Source organism: Cucurbita maxima, unplaced genomic scaffold, assembly GCF_002738345.1.
Source record: "Cucurbita maxima cultivar Rimu unplaced genomic scaffold, Cmax_1.0 Cma_Scf00014, whole genome shotgun sequence".
Lineage (NCBI taxonomy): Eukaryota > Viridiplantae > Streptophyta > Magnoliopsida > Cucurbitales > Cucurbitaceae > Cucurbita > Cucurbita maxima.
The window spans coordinates 1,023,379-1,036,562 of record NW_019272030.1 but is presented as its reverse complement, the minus strand read 5'-3'; the positions used below and the strand labels follow the sequence as shown (position 1 = coordinate 1,036,562).

Sequence of the window (13,184 nt, the reverse complement as noted above, 5' to 3'; positions counted from 1 at the left end):
CCTGTTCTTCCCAAGTTTTGTCTTTGAAACATCTGAGCAGGCAGCATGAAATGTCCTGTAATTTACAAATTTAACCATATAATCATTATTTCATAAATTTTATAAACTGGATCCAATGACTGAACAGGAGCAATGGGGTAACTGATACTGCTAATACTCAACAGGGAAATATGAGTAAGTTCGGTTCTTCATTGATAATCATCGATGGAGGGGAAGTTCTTCTAAATCATGGTTTCATGTAAGAGCAAGAAGTGTTTGCATCTTAATTAGAAACAGAAACACATGATTAGAAAGCCTCATTTACTCTACAAAAACGAACCAACCAACCGAGTCTCGCCAGGAAGATAAGATTTGAAGTATCACTGTTCTTTCCAAATTCTACCAGTCACCCTAAGCTTTAGTTCCTTCCGATCGCCACCAGAGAAGAAAAGAGCCATGTTGCGTTGGATAATGAGCCCATCGAAACTGTCCCGAACTTTCCGATGGCTGTCCCTGATGCTTCTGGGCACCCCTTGCCATACCATCTTCCTCCCATTTCCACCCACCTCGAGTCTATAGCTGTAGTTCTTTGCATCGTTATCGTCCCCCATGAACCGCAAAAAGGCTATGTATACTGGAGCCATCCCTAGCTGGAAAGCTTCGAAATGCAGGCAAAAGTATTGACCAAAGCAACTGAAAACCTGGGTTTTAAAATTCTAAATCAGAGTCATCCAGCAATCAAGAATTCAAAGCTATATATAAGCTATAGGTTTGCAGAATGATAGTACAATGAGGACCTAGATTTCTGAACTAGCAAAATCTCTTCCACTTGGTCCGTGCGAGATTGTTGTCACCACGAATGCAGTCAAAATGGCTACACCTACTCAGGATATCTAGTCTCATAGGAGATGAGCATAGCTACTCGGGATTACAAATCTAACAACTCAAATACCTGTTACTTAGGTACTCCGAGCTCTAAACAATAAGAAATAGTTCTAATCTACAGGTGAGTACATTTTCTGATATATGACAGCAAAATCAAGTTGAGCATCTCTTCTCCTCAATTTCCCAGTTCCATTAACAGCAGAATTCGAAAGAAGTGCATGGTTTCATGCCAATGTTAAATCACTAAAATTTATGCATGTAACATGAATTTAATGGCTCAAAATATTGCATAAGATATGCCAATGAGATTTTCCTGCCCAATATGGTAGGGAACAGAGTGGACAGTACGGTCTGCGTGGAAAATTACCGTTAGCATCCACGTAGCATTTTCAACTTCTTGAGGGTTCGATTTTACATATCGATGGTTGAATGTGCTTCCACTGTGCATGTCTACTTTATGATCATCTTTCAGGTGAGCCACCAAATAGGGTATATCACCGACGACTGAACATTCCGATCCAGCATATGGACAGCTATAAGGTCTATAAACACATTGGGATTCATGTTTGACCTTGCTGTAATATGGATATATGCCAATGCAACCATAGCTCTGATATTTACACGGAAGTTCTAGAGATGCAGCCACCTTCTCCAATGCAAGACATCTAATATTCCCAAGTTCGTGCCTGCACGTCGGGCAGCGATTGTGCACCCGAGGCTTGCAACCAGAACACAGCGTGTGGCCATTTGAACACTACAGAAACAAAAAAGAACACCATTAAAGAAAATGCTGTCACCCATAAGCCTAAGCACATCCCTTTTGAAAGGTATAAAACTTTGAGAGACCAAAATGTACAAGAATTGATAATAGATTCCAAAAGGAAGCATTTCACTCAACTCATTCTAACTATAATCCTTCTTCTTTTTGGCTAAACACTAAAAACAAACCTCCATAATCATAGAATCTGCAAAGTTAACCACATCACATAAAGATGAACTAAACAATTCATAACCAAACCTGATGTATTGGAGGGTACATTGCATTCAAACACACCGGGCATTCCAAGAGATCACGAACGCTGCTCGAAACAGCAACGTTCGGTTTAAGTTCATTTTGAGCTGGATCGTCCACAGTTTCCCTGATGTCCATCATATCTTCATTCTGGGGAGGATCAATAATCTCCGGTTTGCTCCGCAAATCATCAAAATAAGGACCTCCAGATGCCATCCTCACAAGGCCAGTTTTATACCTCCACCTGAACATATGCACAAAATTTGATTCAGAATCAATCTTTTCTTTTTAAAAAATTGAATTCAGAACTGTCATTAAGAGTACAACAGATAACATGCAAAACAAACAGACTCTGTATCAAGAGAATTCCAAAAAAAGGAATCCGAGGTTGAAATCAGTATTTTATTAATGGAATCCATAAATTTGCACGTCATGATACGAGAGAATGGAATTCCCTTCCCCTGAAGAATATGAAATCAAGAAATCTGAACAGAGCTATTTAAAGAACAACAAAAAGAATCGAAAACTCCACCTCAAATTCAAAGAAACTCCACAATGGATCTAAGATTTAAACAGGTTAGGAACGTTTCCAGAGACTTCACATTCCATGAAATCTCGTCCAATGGAAGAAAATTATCAAAATCGGAGAACAAGAAAAATTAAAATCGAAGGAAAACGAAGAAAGAAGGAAAAACAGAAGGAATTATACCTAAAATCGCGACGAAACAGTGATTGAAAAGCACGGAAACCCTCAAAAAGAGTAACGTTCTTGGTGGGGGCGAAAGTAGAAACTCAACTACCGCATCGGAGAAATACGAACGCCAAAAAAGCGAAGGGTCTTCCAGCTCAAAGACGCAGAAAAAATTCAAAATGAAGCCGTTGAGAGAGACAGAAGCGGAGGATTATAGAGAGAGAAATTTCTGGGAGAATGTACAGAAGAAGAAAAAAAAAAAAAAAAAAAAACAAAGTTTGAAAAGTGTGTGGGACCTTCCTCCATTAATACAATACAACACTTCTTCCATATTTTGAAAATTCAAGAACACGCAATGATTTTTTCCAACTTTTTCTTGCCAACCAAACAAATCTCAATTTTCAAATTTGGATTTTTTGTTTTCAAGTACGGATTTTGTTTTTACTTCATTGTATGTATCATATGAATGGAGACATTTTTCAAATATTTGTCAATTTCAAAAGTTGTTTAATTAATTTTATAAATTTCCGATTAAAAATTAAGCATTTCATGTTGTACAATTCTAAAAGTTGGTAAACGTTTCAGAATTTTACCTAACTTTACTTTTAAATTTTAAACGAAAATAAGTTTATTCATTGCCAACAAATTTAATATTAAAAGAGTTACAAATATGTTTACCTAAAATTTTATTTTTTTAATTACATTTATATTCATAGTTTTGAAAACTAAATTGAAAGGTACAAATTTACAAGATTTTTTTTAATTAAAAAATTTTATGGTCTAATTTTTTAAATAATTATTTAAACATTTTTTTTAAAAGAATATATATATATATATCCATAGTATAGAGTGGTAATGACCCGGTAATGACCAAATAAACTATACTTATACATGCCGCTAGTAGATATTATCTTCTTTAAGCTTTTCCTTTTGAGCTTCTCAAAGTGTTTAAAAGGCGTGCTAGAGAGAGGTTTCTAGACCTTTATAAAAAATGTTTCATTCTCCTTTCCAATCGATCGATTCTCATGTAAACCAATTTTACCTTGAAAATTCTAGAATCAATGCTATCAAGCCCAGATTTCACTACCAAAAGTGAAATTTCCCCCCAAAAAAATCCTCAAGAACAGAAAGCTTCGAACTTATGATAATTCTAAGAGTTCAAAACAAACGCTATATCAACAATGAGGCATTTAAACTATGTATGGAATTATCATACTCATCTTGCCTATCTAAAACTCATTTCTACAACTCTCAAAAAGGAAAAATGCTTAGAATATAAAAAGAAAGAAGTTAAAACTATCACAGATGATCAAAGTTCCTTTGTGCAAACAGCTAAAAAAGATCTTGATTTATCTGTGATTCATTGATTCTGGCAGTGATCTGCAGAATCCAATGCAGGGACTTTTAAAAGTAAAGCAAAACAACAACAACAACAAAAACACCTATCAGCTTCCATTGTTTCTGCACGAACACCTTCAGCCGAGACAGAAAACTCGAAATAAACACAAAATTGCAAAAACGTTAGCTTCGTTCAGCCAACTTTGAATTTTTCTCTTCTTTTCCTTGAAGCTATAGGATGATGGTTCTACATGGTTAAGAGGCTAGAGTTCATGGTTTTTCTCGTCAGCTCGCTCGTGGTTGCTAACTGCAATCCTGAAACGATTGACCAACGAAAGGTCATTGATGTTTATGAAAAGTGACACAAGAGAAGCAATGAAAAAGTGCACCATATCCAACGTGCACAATTGAAAGGCAGAGTAACATTTCAAAGATGCAGTTTGCATCAAACTGAGCCCAGGTAGGTGTAAACTTATCCACCAAATCGTATGATTGGATTATAATAAAGTACACTCAGATAAAACTCGACAAAGTACTCGGATAAGATTTCTTGTGCATGTGTGCATGCTTAATCAATTCTAAATTGGTATAAAACCCATTATAGAAGTAGAGAACATGAGAAATGTTTCCTTAAAAAAAGATATGTGAAAAATAAAAATGCCATTCCTGTCTCCAAGATGAATCATCAATTAGGGGCCCTTCCTAATATCGGAAATGGGACCAACAAATTAAGAATTATTTCCGATTGAAAGGTCACATTCAGTACGCAGATAAAAGAAAATAGGTCCCATTCTCAAGCTTCCATGTTCAATACCAATATGTAATCATTGCCTATATGATTGAAGCTTTGAGATTAAAATAGGAGCTTGAGTTATTTATTTCTTATATACAGAGAAAATCACTCGCTGTTAGAAGGTAGTGGATTCTGTACTCGATTTAATAAATTTTCTACCATTTTTCATGAATATGGTATGGTAGATATATCAAGGGGGCCATAACAAAATTAAAAGAAAAAAAAAAAGGCTTACCAAATATGTGATGAACGAGAGGCAACAATCAGCTCCCTGTAGAAGGCCTTTTTTTAATTACCAAATCATCAGCTGAATAATAATCAGCAATAAGCCGATACATGTATGATGAGTTGTGGCCACCACTGTGAAAGTGACGAGTAAATAATGAGAAACAACAGACATTGTAATAAACATGATCAATATAACAGAGTTTCTTTTTCTTCTTTTTCTTCTTTTTTTCTTTACAATAAGAAAAAATATCAAATGAAACCCAGAGATTTGAAATCGAAACGATTAGTAGAAAAGAAAACTGAAGTATCTTGTCTAAAAATGTAATAATTGAATCTTTAAAAAAAAAAAAACAATTAAAAAATGCCATCAATATTATTCCCATGTGATTCCTTTTTATCCAGGATTTAGGAGGTAAAGGAAGGAAATACAACAGCACAAAGAAAAGGCTTAAGAAACAGAGCTGGACTTACGTGTCAGTGATAAATAAACTAACAAGTGAAGGTGGCACATAGTCAAATGTAGGGTTGACTACATGTAGAAGAGGAGAACCAGTTTTGGATCCGAAGTCCATGCAATCTGAAAATTCACCAAAGTCCAGAAGCTCTGATGGGGACCTCAGTTCATTGAGTAGAACTTCGGGATTGTGAGGATATAACGGGCATAACTGTCAAATAAGTAACATAAATTTAGAAATAAAATAAAACAATAAGCAGCATACCAAGTACAGAATCCGGAAAATATTTTTCGTATATGTGAAAGAAGGTTTGGAGTAGGTGCGGTTTAGTGCCTCATTGGTCTTCAACTAAAGTGTTTCATCATCTACTCAATTTTAAGAATGCTCGGGGATCATATTGGAATTGGGACCCAAAGGAAACTTGGGCATTACTAAATGTAGGCTTCTGAACTACCGTATTTACATCTCTTAGGCACAACCCATGACCAATCTTGCCATATTCGCTCAAAATCTAGAGTGTAGTGTCATCAACGCCAACACCATTTTGGTTAGAAAGGCCTCAGTCCTTCCTCTAGACTTTCCAATATAGAGACCACCAAGCAAAAAGGATGAGGAATGCTTCGATATTATCAAGTAACAACTGATATACATATTAGCACCTTTCAAAGAGAAATCTCAATTCATTTGTCCATGTCATATAGGAAAGCTTCATGAGATTGGAAGACCAAGAGAAAATGAGAAGAGGATTGTTTGGAACAAAGCAAGGTGGCCCCCCTTCTGTTATGGGAGTCGTTCTTTATTTAGCAAGCCTGAGTCCAATTTCATCCGCCAAAGGGATCCAAAAAGCCAAAGACTTAGACGTGGCATACCCAAATAAACCATAGGAAAGAAGCCTTTAGAGCAGCCCCAAATTTTAGTAACTTTCTAGATGAAAAGTTATTCCTCACCAACGTTGATGCTACGATCTTACGGTTTGAATAGCCTTGGCTATTGTTGAAGAAACTTGCATGCTGTCGTAGAAACAATCTAAACTTTTAGACTATATTCTTTTTGAATAAATGAGTTACAGCAACTAGAAGATTTAATAATGAGCTTTATTTCTGAGCTTTTCTCTCAACCTATAAAATATGGTACTGTTCAATACCAAAATGAGTTTCTACCAATACCAAAAATTCGATATGGAAACTGACAAAACATTAATCAAGAAGTCATGCTTCCAAGATGCATAATATGCTCCAATAGTCAGCATGACCTTTTTTTTTCTTCCAGTAGTGTTGTTGCAAAAGCAAATCAAGAGTGGAGAAGTCTTGTTCTCTAATATTTTCTCTCTTGCAATGACTAGGCTACTTCGGGTAGAGATTTTCTTCTTCAAATCAATCAAAGGTTGGGGTGGGAATTCAAACCTCATAGAGACTTTAAAATGTCTTAAGCAATTGAATTATACAAGGTTAGTTTGGGTAGAACTATAATGAAAGTAAATTTACGTGACTATAGGGCAATTATACTTTTGTCCCTTTTATTGTCTCACCAAATCAATAGATGACATGGCCATAGATGGTTTCATTTCATTTCAAGAAATAAAATTTTCTAATACTATTTTGTTTTCACTTATCCATGTCGTACATGAAAAATATACCTATTCTTGATTATAGCCTCATTTATTTCTACTGAAGTTCCTCTAGACAGACTAGGCAGTTACGCATTCACCCTAATGAAGATACAAGTGAGTCACTCAAAGCTCTAACCCACCTTCATCATAGTAGTCAGAAGTCATAACCGAAAGTTCTTATTCAGTCACTGAGCTGCATGCACTTAAGATACCCAAGCATGGATATTAACGTTAAATTTATTATAGCTACTCTCTCCATTTCACAACACATCACCCCTGCTGTCTCTAAGTAGTTAAAATGCTTCTAAATAAGGAATCAAACTACTTCAAGGGAAAAGATGACGGAACATGCAAGTTGGGGTAGGGCCAGGTGCTTTTAAAGGATTTATTGTCTATCGTGATTCGCGAACCAGAAAATATTGGCATCATCAATAAAATCTTTTGCTTTTAAAGGATTTATTGGGTATGACCTTAACATACCGCCCCTTCAAGAATGCAAAAGTCGTGCTATGGAAAAATCTCATTATGACTTTCTTTTGGGATCAATGGAAAGAAAGAAATCAAAGAGTATTCGCAGAAAAGACACACAAATACAAAGTTCTTCAACAATGTTGTTTACAACGCTATATATATATTTTTTGTAAACATGGATGACATATCCCTTTTGTAACTTTCAAACAATTTGGAGGTGAAAGTGCTCGGTTGCTAAATATTTTACCAAAATTCAAATTTGAAACAAGACTATTTCATAACATTACCTTGTGACTTCCAGCTAGAACGACAAAAGGAACAGCATGCCTTTTAGCTGCAAGGGCCACCATATTCAAACCAACAGGTGCCATGACACCACCATTTGCCATGACAGCATGAGCTCCAACTATTACCTTGCAGAACAGATTTGAAGATGAAGCAATCTCATCAGTTGTCAAGTCCATCCCACTTTATGCATAAGTTGAAATGAAATGCATTTATATAGTATAGACACACACTAAAGCTACCACCTACCATGTTCACCCGGGAGATCATGGCAAAAACTGCAGAATCAGTAATAAGTGTGGTCTGTAAACCTCTTGTAACCAACTCCTTAGCAAGAAGATGACCCTGATATCTGTCATAACATTCAGAAGAAACCCGTGTAGGAGTGAACCAAAAATATCAAAGTGTAATATTGTTAATTCATCACTAAACCCAAGCATCAGTAAATTTTTGGCATGTTTGAGGGTTATTTTTTAATAGTTAAAATCACTTTTTTCATGTTCTAAATCACTCCAAAACATGCCTTTAAGCATTCAAAATTAGCTTAATGTTTGATTCTACACTTTTAAATGTGCTTTTCATTCCATTAAGATTGACCTGAATCAATAAAAATATATTACAAAGTGATTTTGAAAATAACAAAAGTGATTTTAACTACTTCAAAATACAAATCTGCACTCTAACATACAGCTAGCTTTAGTTATTAGCCCAGACCTTGGAGCACCCTCAGCAACAAACACCCGGAAGGACCTTTTCTTCTCCTTAGCAGCACAAAGAAATTCCAATACTGTTCTGGAACTCCCCAGAGTTAATATTACCTCGCTGAAAATTTTGGCACTCAATATATGTGAGGATATTGAAGTAAAATCTTGAAGAGGAAATTCTAAATTATAATTCCATAATATAAAAGTCCTCGAAAAGTTCAAACTGCATATTTTAGATTGAAGGCAGAAACAGAGAATAATGCAAGTGAATCGAATACAAACTTAAATAGTAGAACATAGACTGAAGCTAATTTAACAACAGCAAGAAAAGATGAAGGACATCTGAACAAGATCAACAAAACGTTGAATATCTAACACATTACTCACCCTTACTATTATAAGCCCCACAATCTCAACATTTTTACACAACAAACCCCTATCCTTATTCATACACCTTGCATTACATCACACTTCTCACTTAGTCAACAGGAATTTTGTTACCTTAGAACCGTTATAGTTACAGTCACCATTCATTGGGGATTCGATCGCCATCTCCCCTATCATCAACTCACTAACTTCCTTGACCTTCGAACACTAGGCAGGCACCCCCATACATGGACTTACGACTTTGCGGAGACCTACAGTTGCTAATCCTATCTTTTTTATTATTTTGACTCATCATGATCATTTGAGATAGAGAAAATCATTTATTCGATCATCGAGGTAATGATCCATCAACCTACTAGTTCATACGGTAAGGGGCAGCTTCATTCAATCTTTGGTTGTCCAAGAAATGCTTGTTTTATATGCTCACGAAGGTCTCTCTAGAGATATCTATTAAAGTAGTTGGTCATAAGGATAAAAAGGAAATAGGAGCATATCCTACTTGTCTATTCTCTCGGGAAACTTCGGTCTTACCACTTGGTTTCCCATTTTAAAGAACTAGAAAACCTTTTCAATTAGTGGGGCAAGCTGCAATCCGCCCTTCCAATCTGAGCCCAAGCCTTTTATATAAGAGGTGCCTTTGATATAAGAGGTAACAATAGTCCAACCTATCAAAATGGAAATAGAGCACACGAAGCAAACAGATGAAGGTATTGCACAGTGACCTCTTGAGTACGATAAAATAATATATATGGAATCTACTTCCCAAAGTTAGTTACCCTTTACTGCTTCAGTAAGATGGCTCATATCACAATAACTTTAAGGATACAAAAAAACATAATAATAGTAATAAATAATAAAAAGCTTAGCCTATTAGGATTAGTTCTACATGAGAAATACTTTTGATGAATGTGCTCCACTGCTTGCTCAGCAATCTGTTCATGACACGTTGCAATATCCTGAATAAGCTCGTTAACGGCTTCAATTACATCATGCTTAAGTTTTCGACTCCTCGAACTTTTATCAGCAGCTGTCAATGAGAACAACTGGTTAGAAAAGCAAAACTAGCGTTCCAAATGGTAAAAAAGTAAAACCTAATTCATAGTTTCATCATTCACATAAAGGCACCGCATCCAAAAAGTGTCTCAAATCCCAATTTACTCTAGGAGGCAAGAAGCAGAACATTACTGTGATATCATTATAAACATATATCTATAAATTTCAACTCACAACAAATTATTTTTCACGCTTAAAAGTTGAAATATACAATATCCGTAGGGGTTGAAGAAACCAACTACAAATTGACAGAATGTCTGATAACAATGTTTTGTCAAACGAGACAGCTGTTATGGTTCTCCTTTCTTTGGTTGGGGAGTTTGAGTATAAACCCTAGAGGAGGAATTTTCATACTTGGAGCCTTAATCCTACAAGATACTTTCTTGTAACTCATTCTTTCATAGTTTGCTCAACCCTTCCCCTCTAGCAAGTCTGTTTTCTCATCACTTTTTAAGATGAAAATTCCAAAAAAGGTGAAGTTCTTTATTCGGCAGGTAGTCCTCAAACAACTTAACACGCTTGATCAGCTTAAAAGAAAGTTGCCTCTTTGATTGGGCTATTTTGTTGCATTCTTTGTTGGAAGGCAGAGGAAGATTTAGATCATAACCTAGGAATTGTGATTTCTTGCAATCGATTTGGAGATATTTCTATAACACTTGTGGTTTTCTGATGACTAGACATAGAGACTACATTGAAGAGTTCCTCCTTCACTTTTTCGTGAGAAGAGGAGATTTTTGTGGCAAGTCGGGTGTATGCTTTATTTTGGGGCTTATTGGGGGGGATGAACCATTTAGAAGAGTGAAGAGGGATCCATGAGATGTTTCATCCCTTGTTAGGTTCAATGTTTCTTTTTGAGATTAGTAAGGAAGGCTTTTTGCAACTATTCATGGGCTTTTTTTACTCAATTGGAGTTCCTTCCTTTAAAGGATCTCCTTTCGTGGACTTTTTTTTATCCACCCGTGTTGTATTCTTTAATTTTTGCCTCAGGGGAAATGATTGGATGATGATTTATCAACGAAAACCAAAACAAAAAATTTCCAAATGATTTCAAAACCTTATAAGAAAATAAAATAGAAAACCAAAAATGTTATGACAAATATATTATGTTCAAGCAAACCAAAAAAAATAAAAAACAATTTTTTTTATCTATATATATACAACAAAAGATAATATTGTAACATACAAATATTATATGTCAATCAAAACTTAGCTCGGCACCAATTATTATACTAAAAGTCAACAATTCAATCCTCACCCCTGCAATTGTTGAGCTAAAACACACCCGAATATATGTATGGGTAATCAACTTTAATGAAACAAATCAGTAAATATTTTGGATGGACATTAAAAGGCCTTGAAGCATAACATAAACCTTATTAAGTTAGAACGCAAAATGTACACTAATCAGCATAAAAGAAGGAAGCTCACACTTGCTTTTTCCTTCTGAATCACCTCCAGATGATGAAGCTTGATGAACAGACGCTTGGTTGGGAACATCCTCAAGAAGAGTTTGCAAGGAAGGAGGCCGCAAAGTGCTTCTTGCAGCAGCTGCAACAGCAGCAGCTGAGAGGGCCGGGTGATCATCTTTTTCACTGTCATCTTCATCATCACTGACTGCTGATAAGCTCAACCCAGCAATAGAAGCTGTGGTGAGAGAGAGATCCTCCTCTCTAATAATGTACAAAACACGCCTCACAATATTACCCACGGAAAGCTCTGCAGTGTTATACATTAACATATAAACGCCAATAAAAAGCTAATACCCTACTAGATTTAAGACGAGCAGAGTAGCCGGTCATACAAAGGAAAATGCTATAAATCACAGTAAAGACAATGTATACAATAACATGGCCAGGACCGAACAATGTTAACTGAGATGTAATTAACGCTTCATTTTCATCCTGAATAAGAAGCGTCCATGGAAACACATCGACTATAGCCAAACTGGAGTTCTAAGCTATCATAAACAAAATTAAGAAATTAATATATCTACCAACAGGATTCGCAGCAATCAGCTGCTCGCCAACAGCTTTCACAGCATCAATCAAAGCAGCCGCCTGATTCGTGTAGGGTATTCGCTGATGAGAAATGACAGAACGAAGCAATTCAGCCGTATGCTTCGCCGTAGCCAAGGATCCCTCAATTTTACTGCCACAAAATCATAACAAAACGAACTATAAAAAACGGTCCAAAAAACACACAAGCAACAACTCAATTTCCAGAAATATCAACAATCCCAAAGAACTAACCGCTTCTTAAGCTTGATAACGAAATCATTCACAAGAGCTTGCACGTCTGGCATAATCCTGAACGGCAAAAAAATCGAAAACGCTCAATCTAGAAAACATACATAAACGGAGAAAAAATGGAAACGCGCACACTTACAGCGAATATGGAAGAATGAAATGAGGAAAACGATGGATGCCGCCGGCCACAGAGATTAAGAAATTGGAAGTGAAACTCCGGTCCGAGTTGCAGCAATGGAATCTGGGCTTCGTTCTGGAACTGGAAGCCGAAGTCGAGACTTTCTTCAGTTCTCCCTTCTGTGGCCCTTTCTTCTGAAGCCTATGTCGGGTTGAAATTGGACCTCGGTGGATTTTTTAGGCTCTAGATTCGAACCCATTTTTCTTAATATTTGTAATTTAACCCCAAAATAATTTGTCAATTTTGCCCTTCAATTTTAGCATATTCCACTTTAAAATTGGATAAATATTATAATATTTTATGAAAAAAAAAATATGTTTAAATAAATGCATATAAAAATATTCTCATCAAACACTCATGTTCGTCGAAAATAAATGAATAAAAGAAAATATTTTCCGCCAATATATCATAAAACATGTCTCAGGTATGAAGTGTTATCGAAATGCTCTTAATAATTATACTACACGTTTATGTGAATCCCTATGACTTTGCATACGATATCTCGTTTGTCCAATCATCCCTCTGTATCGAGTCTTAAAACACCCGTTTCAATATCAAAATAATAATTAGATGGTAAGTTGTATTAACTATCAAATACCATAAAATAAGGATAATCAGTTTTTGCTCGAGATTTTTCAAACCTACTTGAATGTTGAATTGCAAAATCGTAGATTAAGAGTTACCAAAAATATCTTTACTTTTGTAAAAAAGATGTTCAATTTTTTTTTTTTATTTACCATTAATGTAGGGACGAAAGTCATATATTGACACATTATGGCATGCGAGACGACGTTGCTGAGTATGTGAAGACGTGCTTCGTGTGTCAACAGGACAAGGTCGAGCGGGACAGACTCCTAAGCCTCTTGGAGT

General features: G+C 35.8%; 2 protein-coding genes across 4 annotated transcripts; both read right to left on the bottom strand.

Annotated features, from left to right (window-relative positions):
• Window positions 1–56: 56 nt before the first annotated feature.
• LOC111488979 (E3 ubiquitin-protein ligase DIS1-like) lies at window positions 57–2,819 on the bottom strand. Of its 3 annotated transcripts, none has more exons than XM_023136956.1 (4): window positions 2,228–2,401; window positions 1,883–2,120; window positions 1,232–1,618; window positions 57–680 (listed from the first exon to the last, which is right to left on the bottom strand). In XM_023136956.1, exons 1-4 carry the CDS (start codon window positions 2,308–2,310, stop codon window positions 360–362), a joined length of 1,029 nt encoding a protein of 342 aa, XP_022992724.1. In that variant the 5' UTR covers window positions 2,311–2,401; the 3' UTR covers window positions 57–359. The 3 variants fall into 3 exon arrangements, with proteins under 3 accessions (XP_022992724.1, XP_022992725.1, XP_022992726.1); XM_023136957.1 differs by lacking the exon at window positions 2,228–2,401 and adding an exon at window positions 2,586–2,819 and having other exon boundaries at window positions 360–680; XM_023136958.1 differs by lacking the exon at window positions 2,228–2,401 and adding an exon at window positions 2,409–2,555 and having other exon boundaries at window positions 360–680; window positions 1,883–2,121.
• An 860-nt stretch (window positions 2,820–3,679) lies between these two features.
• Window positions 3,680–12,492, bottom strand: LOC111488975 (translation initiation factor eIF-2B subunit beta-like). The gene is made up of 11 exons (XM_023136948.1): window positions 12,276–12,492; window positions 12,140–12,196; window positions 11,884–12,038; window positions 11,319–11,606; window positions 9,735–9,864; window positions 8,461–8,568; window positions 7,996–8,098; window positions 7,749–7,874; window positions 5,398–5,591; window positions 4,934–5,058; window positions 3,680–4,220 (listed from the first exon to the last, which is right to left on the bottom strand). The coding sequence occupies exons 2-10, from the start codon at window positions 12,190–12,192 to the stop codon at window positions 4,962–4,964; spliced, it is 1,254 nt and encodes a 417-aa protein (XP_022992716.1). The 5' UTR covers window positions 12,193–12,196; window positions 12,276–12,492; the 3' UTR covers window positions 3,680–4,220; window positions 4,934–4,961.
• Window positions 12,493–13,184: the final 692 nt, after the last annotated feature.

Excerpts from the sequence above, each read along its gene's own strand:
- LOC111488979 (XM_023136956.1), bottom strand. The coding sequence starts at position 2,310 with ATGACGTGCAAATTTATGGATTCCATTAATAAAATACTGATTTCAACC. Across the intron at positions 2,121-2,227 it reads TGGAATTCTCTTGATACAGA|GTGGAGGTATAAAACTGGCC; the intron begins GTCTGTTTGTTT and ends GCATATGTTCAG. Across the intron at positions 681-1,231 it reads ATGCTACGTGGATGCTAACG|GTTTTCAGTTGCTTTGGTCA; the intron begins GTAATTTTCCAC and ends TTTAAAACCCAG.
- LOC111488975 (XM_023136948.1), bottom strand. The coding sequence starts at position 12,192 with ATGCCAGACGTGCAAGCTCTTGTGAATGATTTCGTTATCAAGCTTAAG. Across the intron at positions 7,875-7,995 it reads TGATCTCCCGGGTGAACATG|GTAATAGTTGGAGCTCATGC; the intron begins GTAGGTGGTAGC and ends CTGTTCTGCAAG. Across the intron at positions 5,592-7,748 it reads TTCTAGCTGGAAGTCACAAG|TTATGCCCGTTATATCCTCA; the intron begins GTAATGTTATGA and ends CTTATTTGACAG.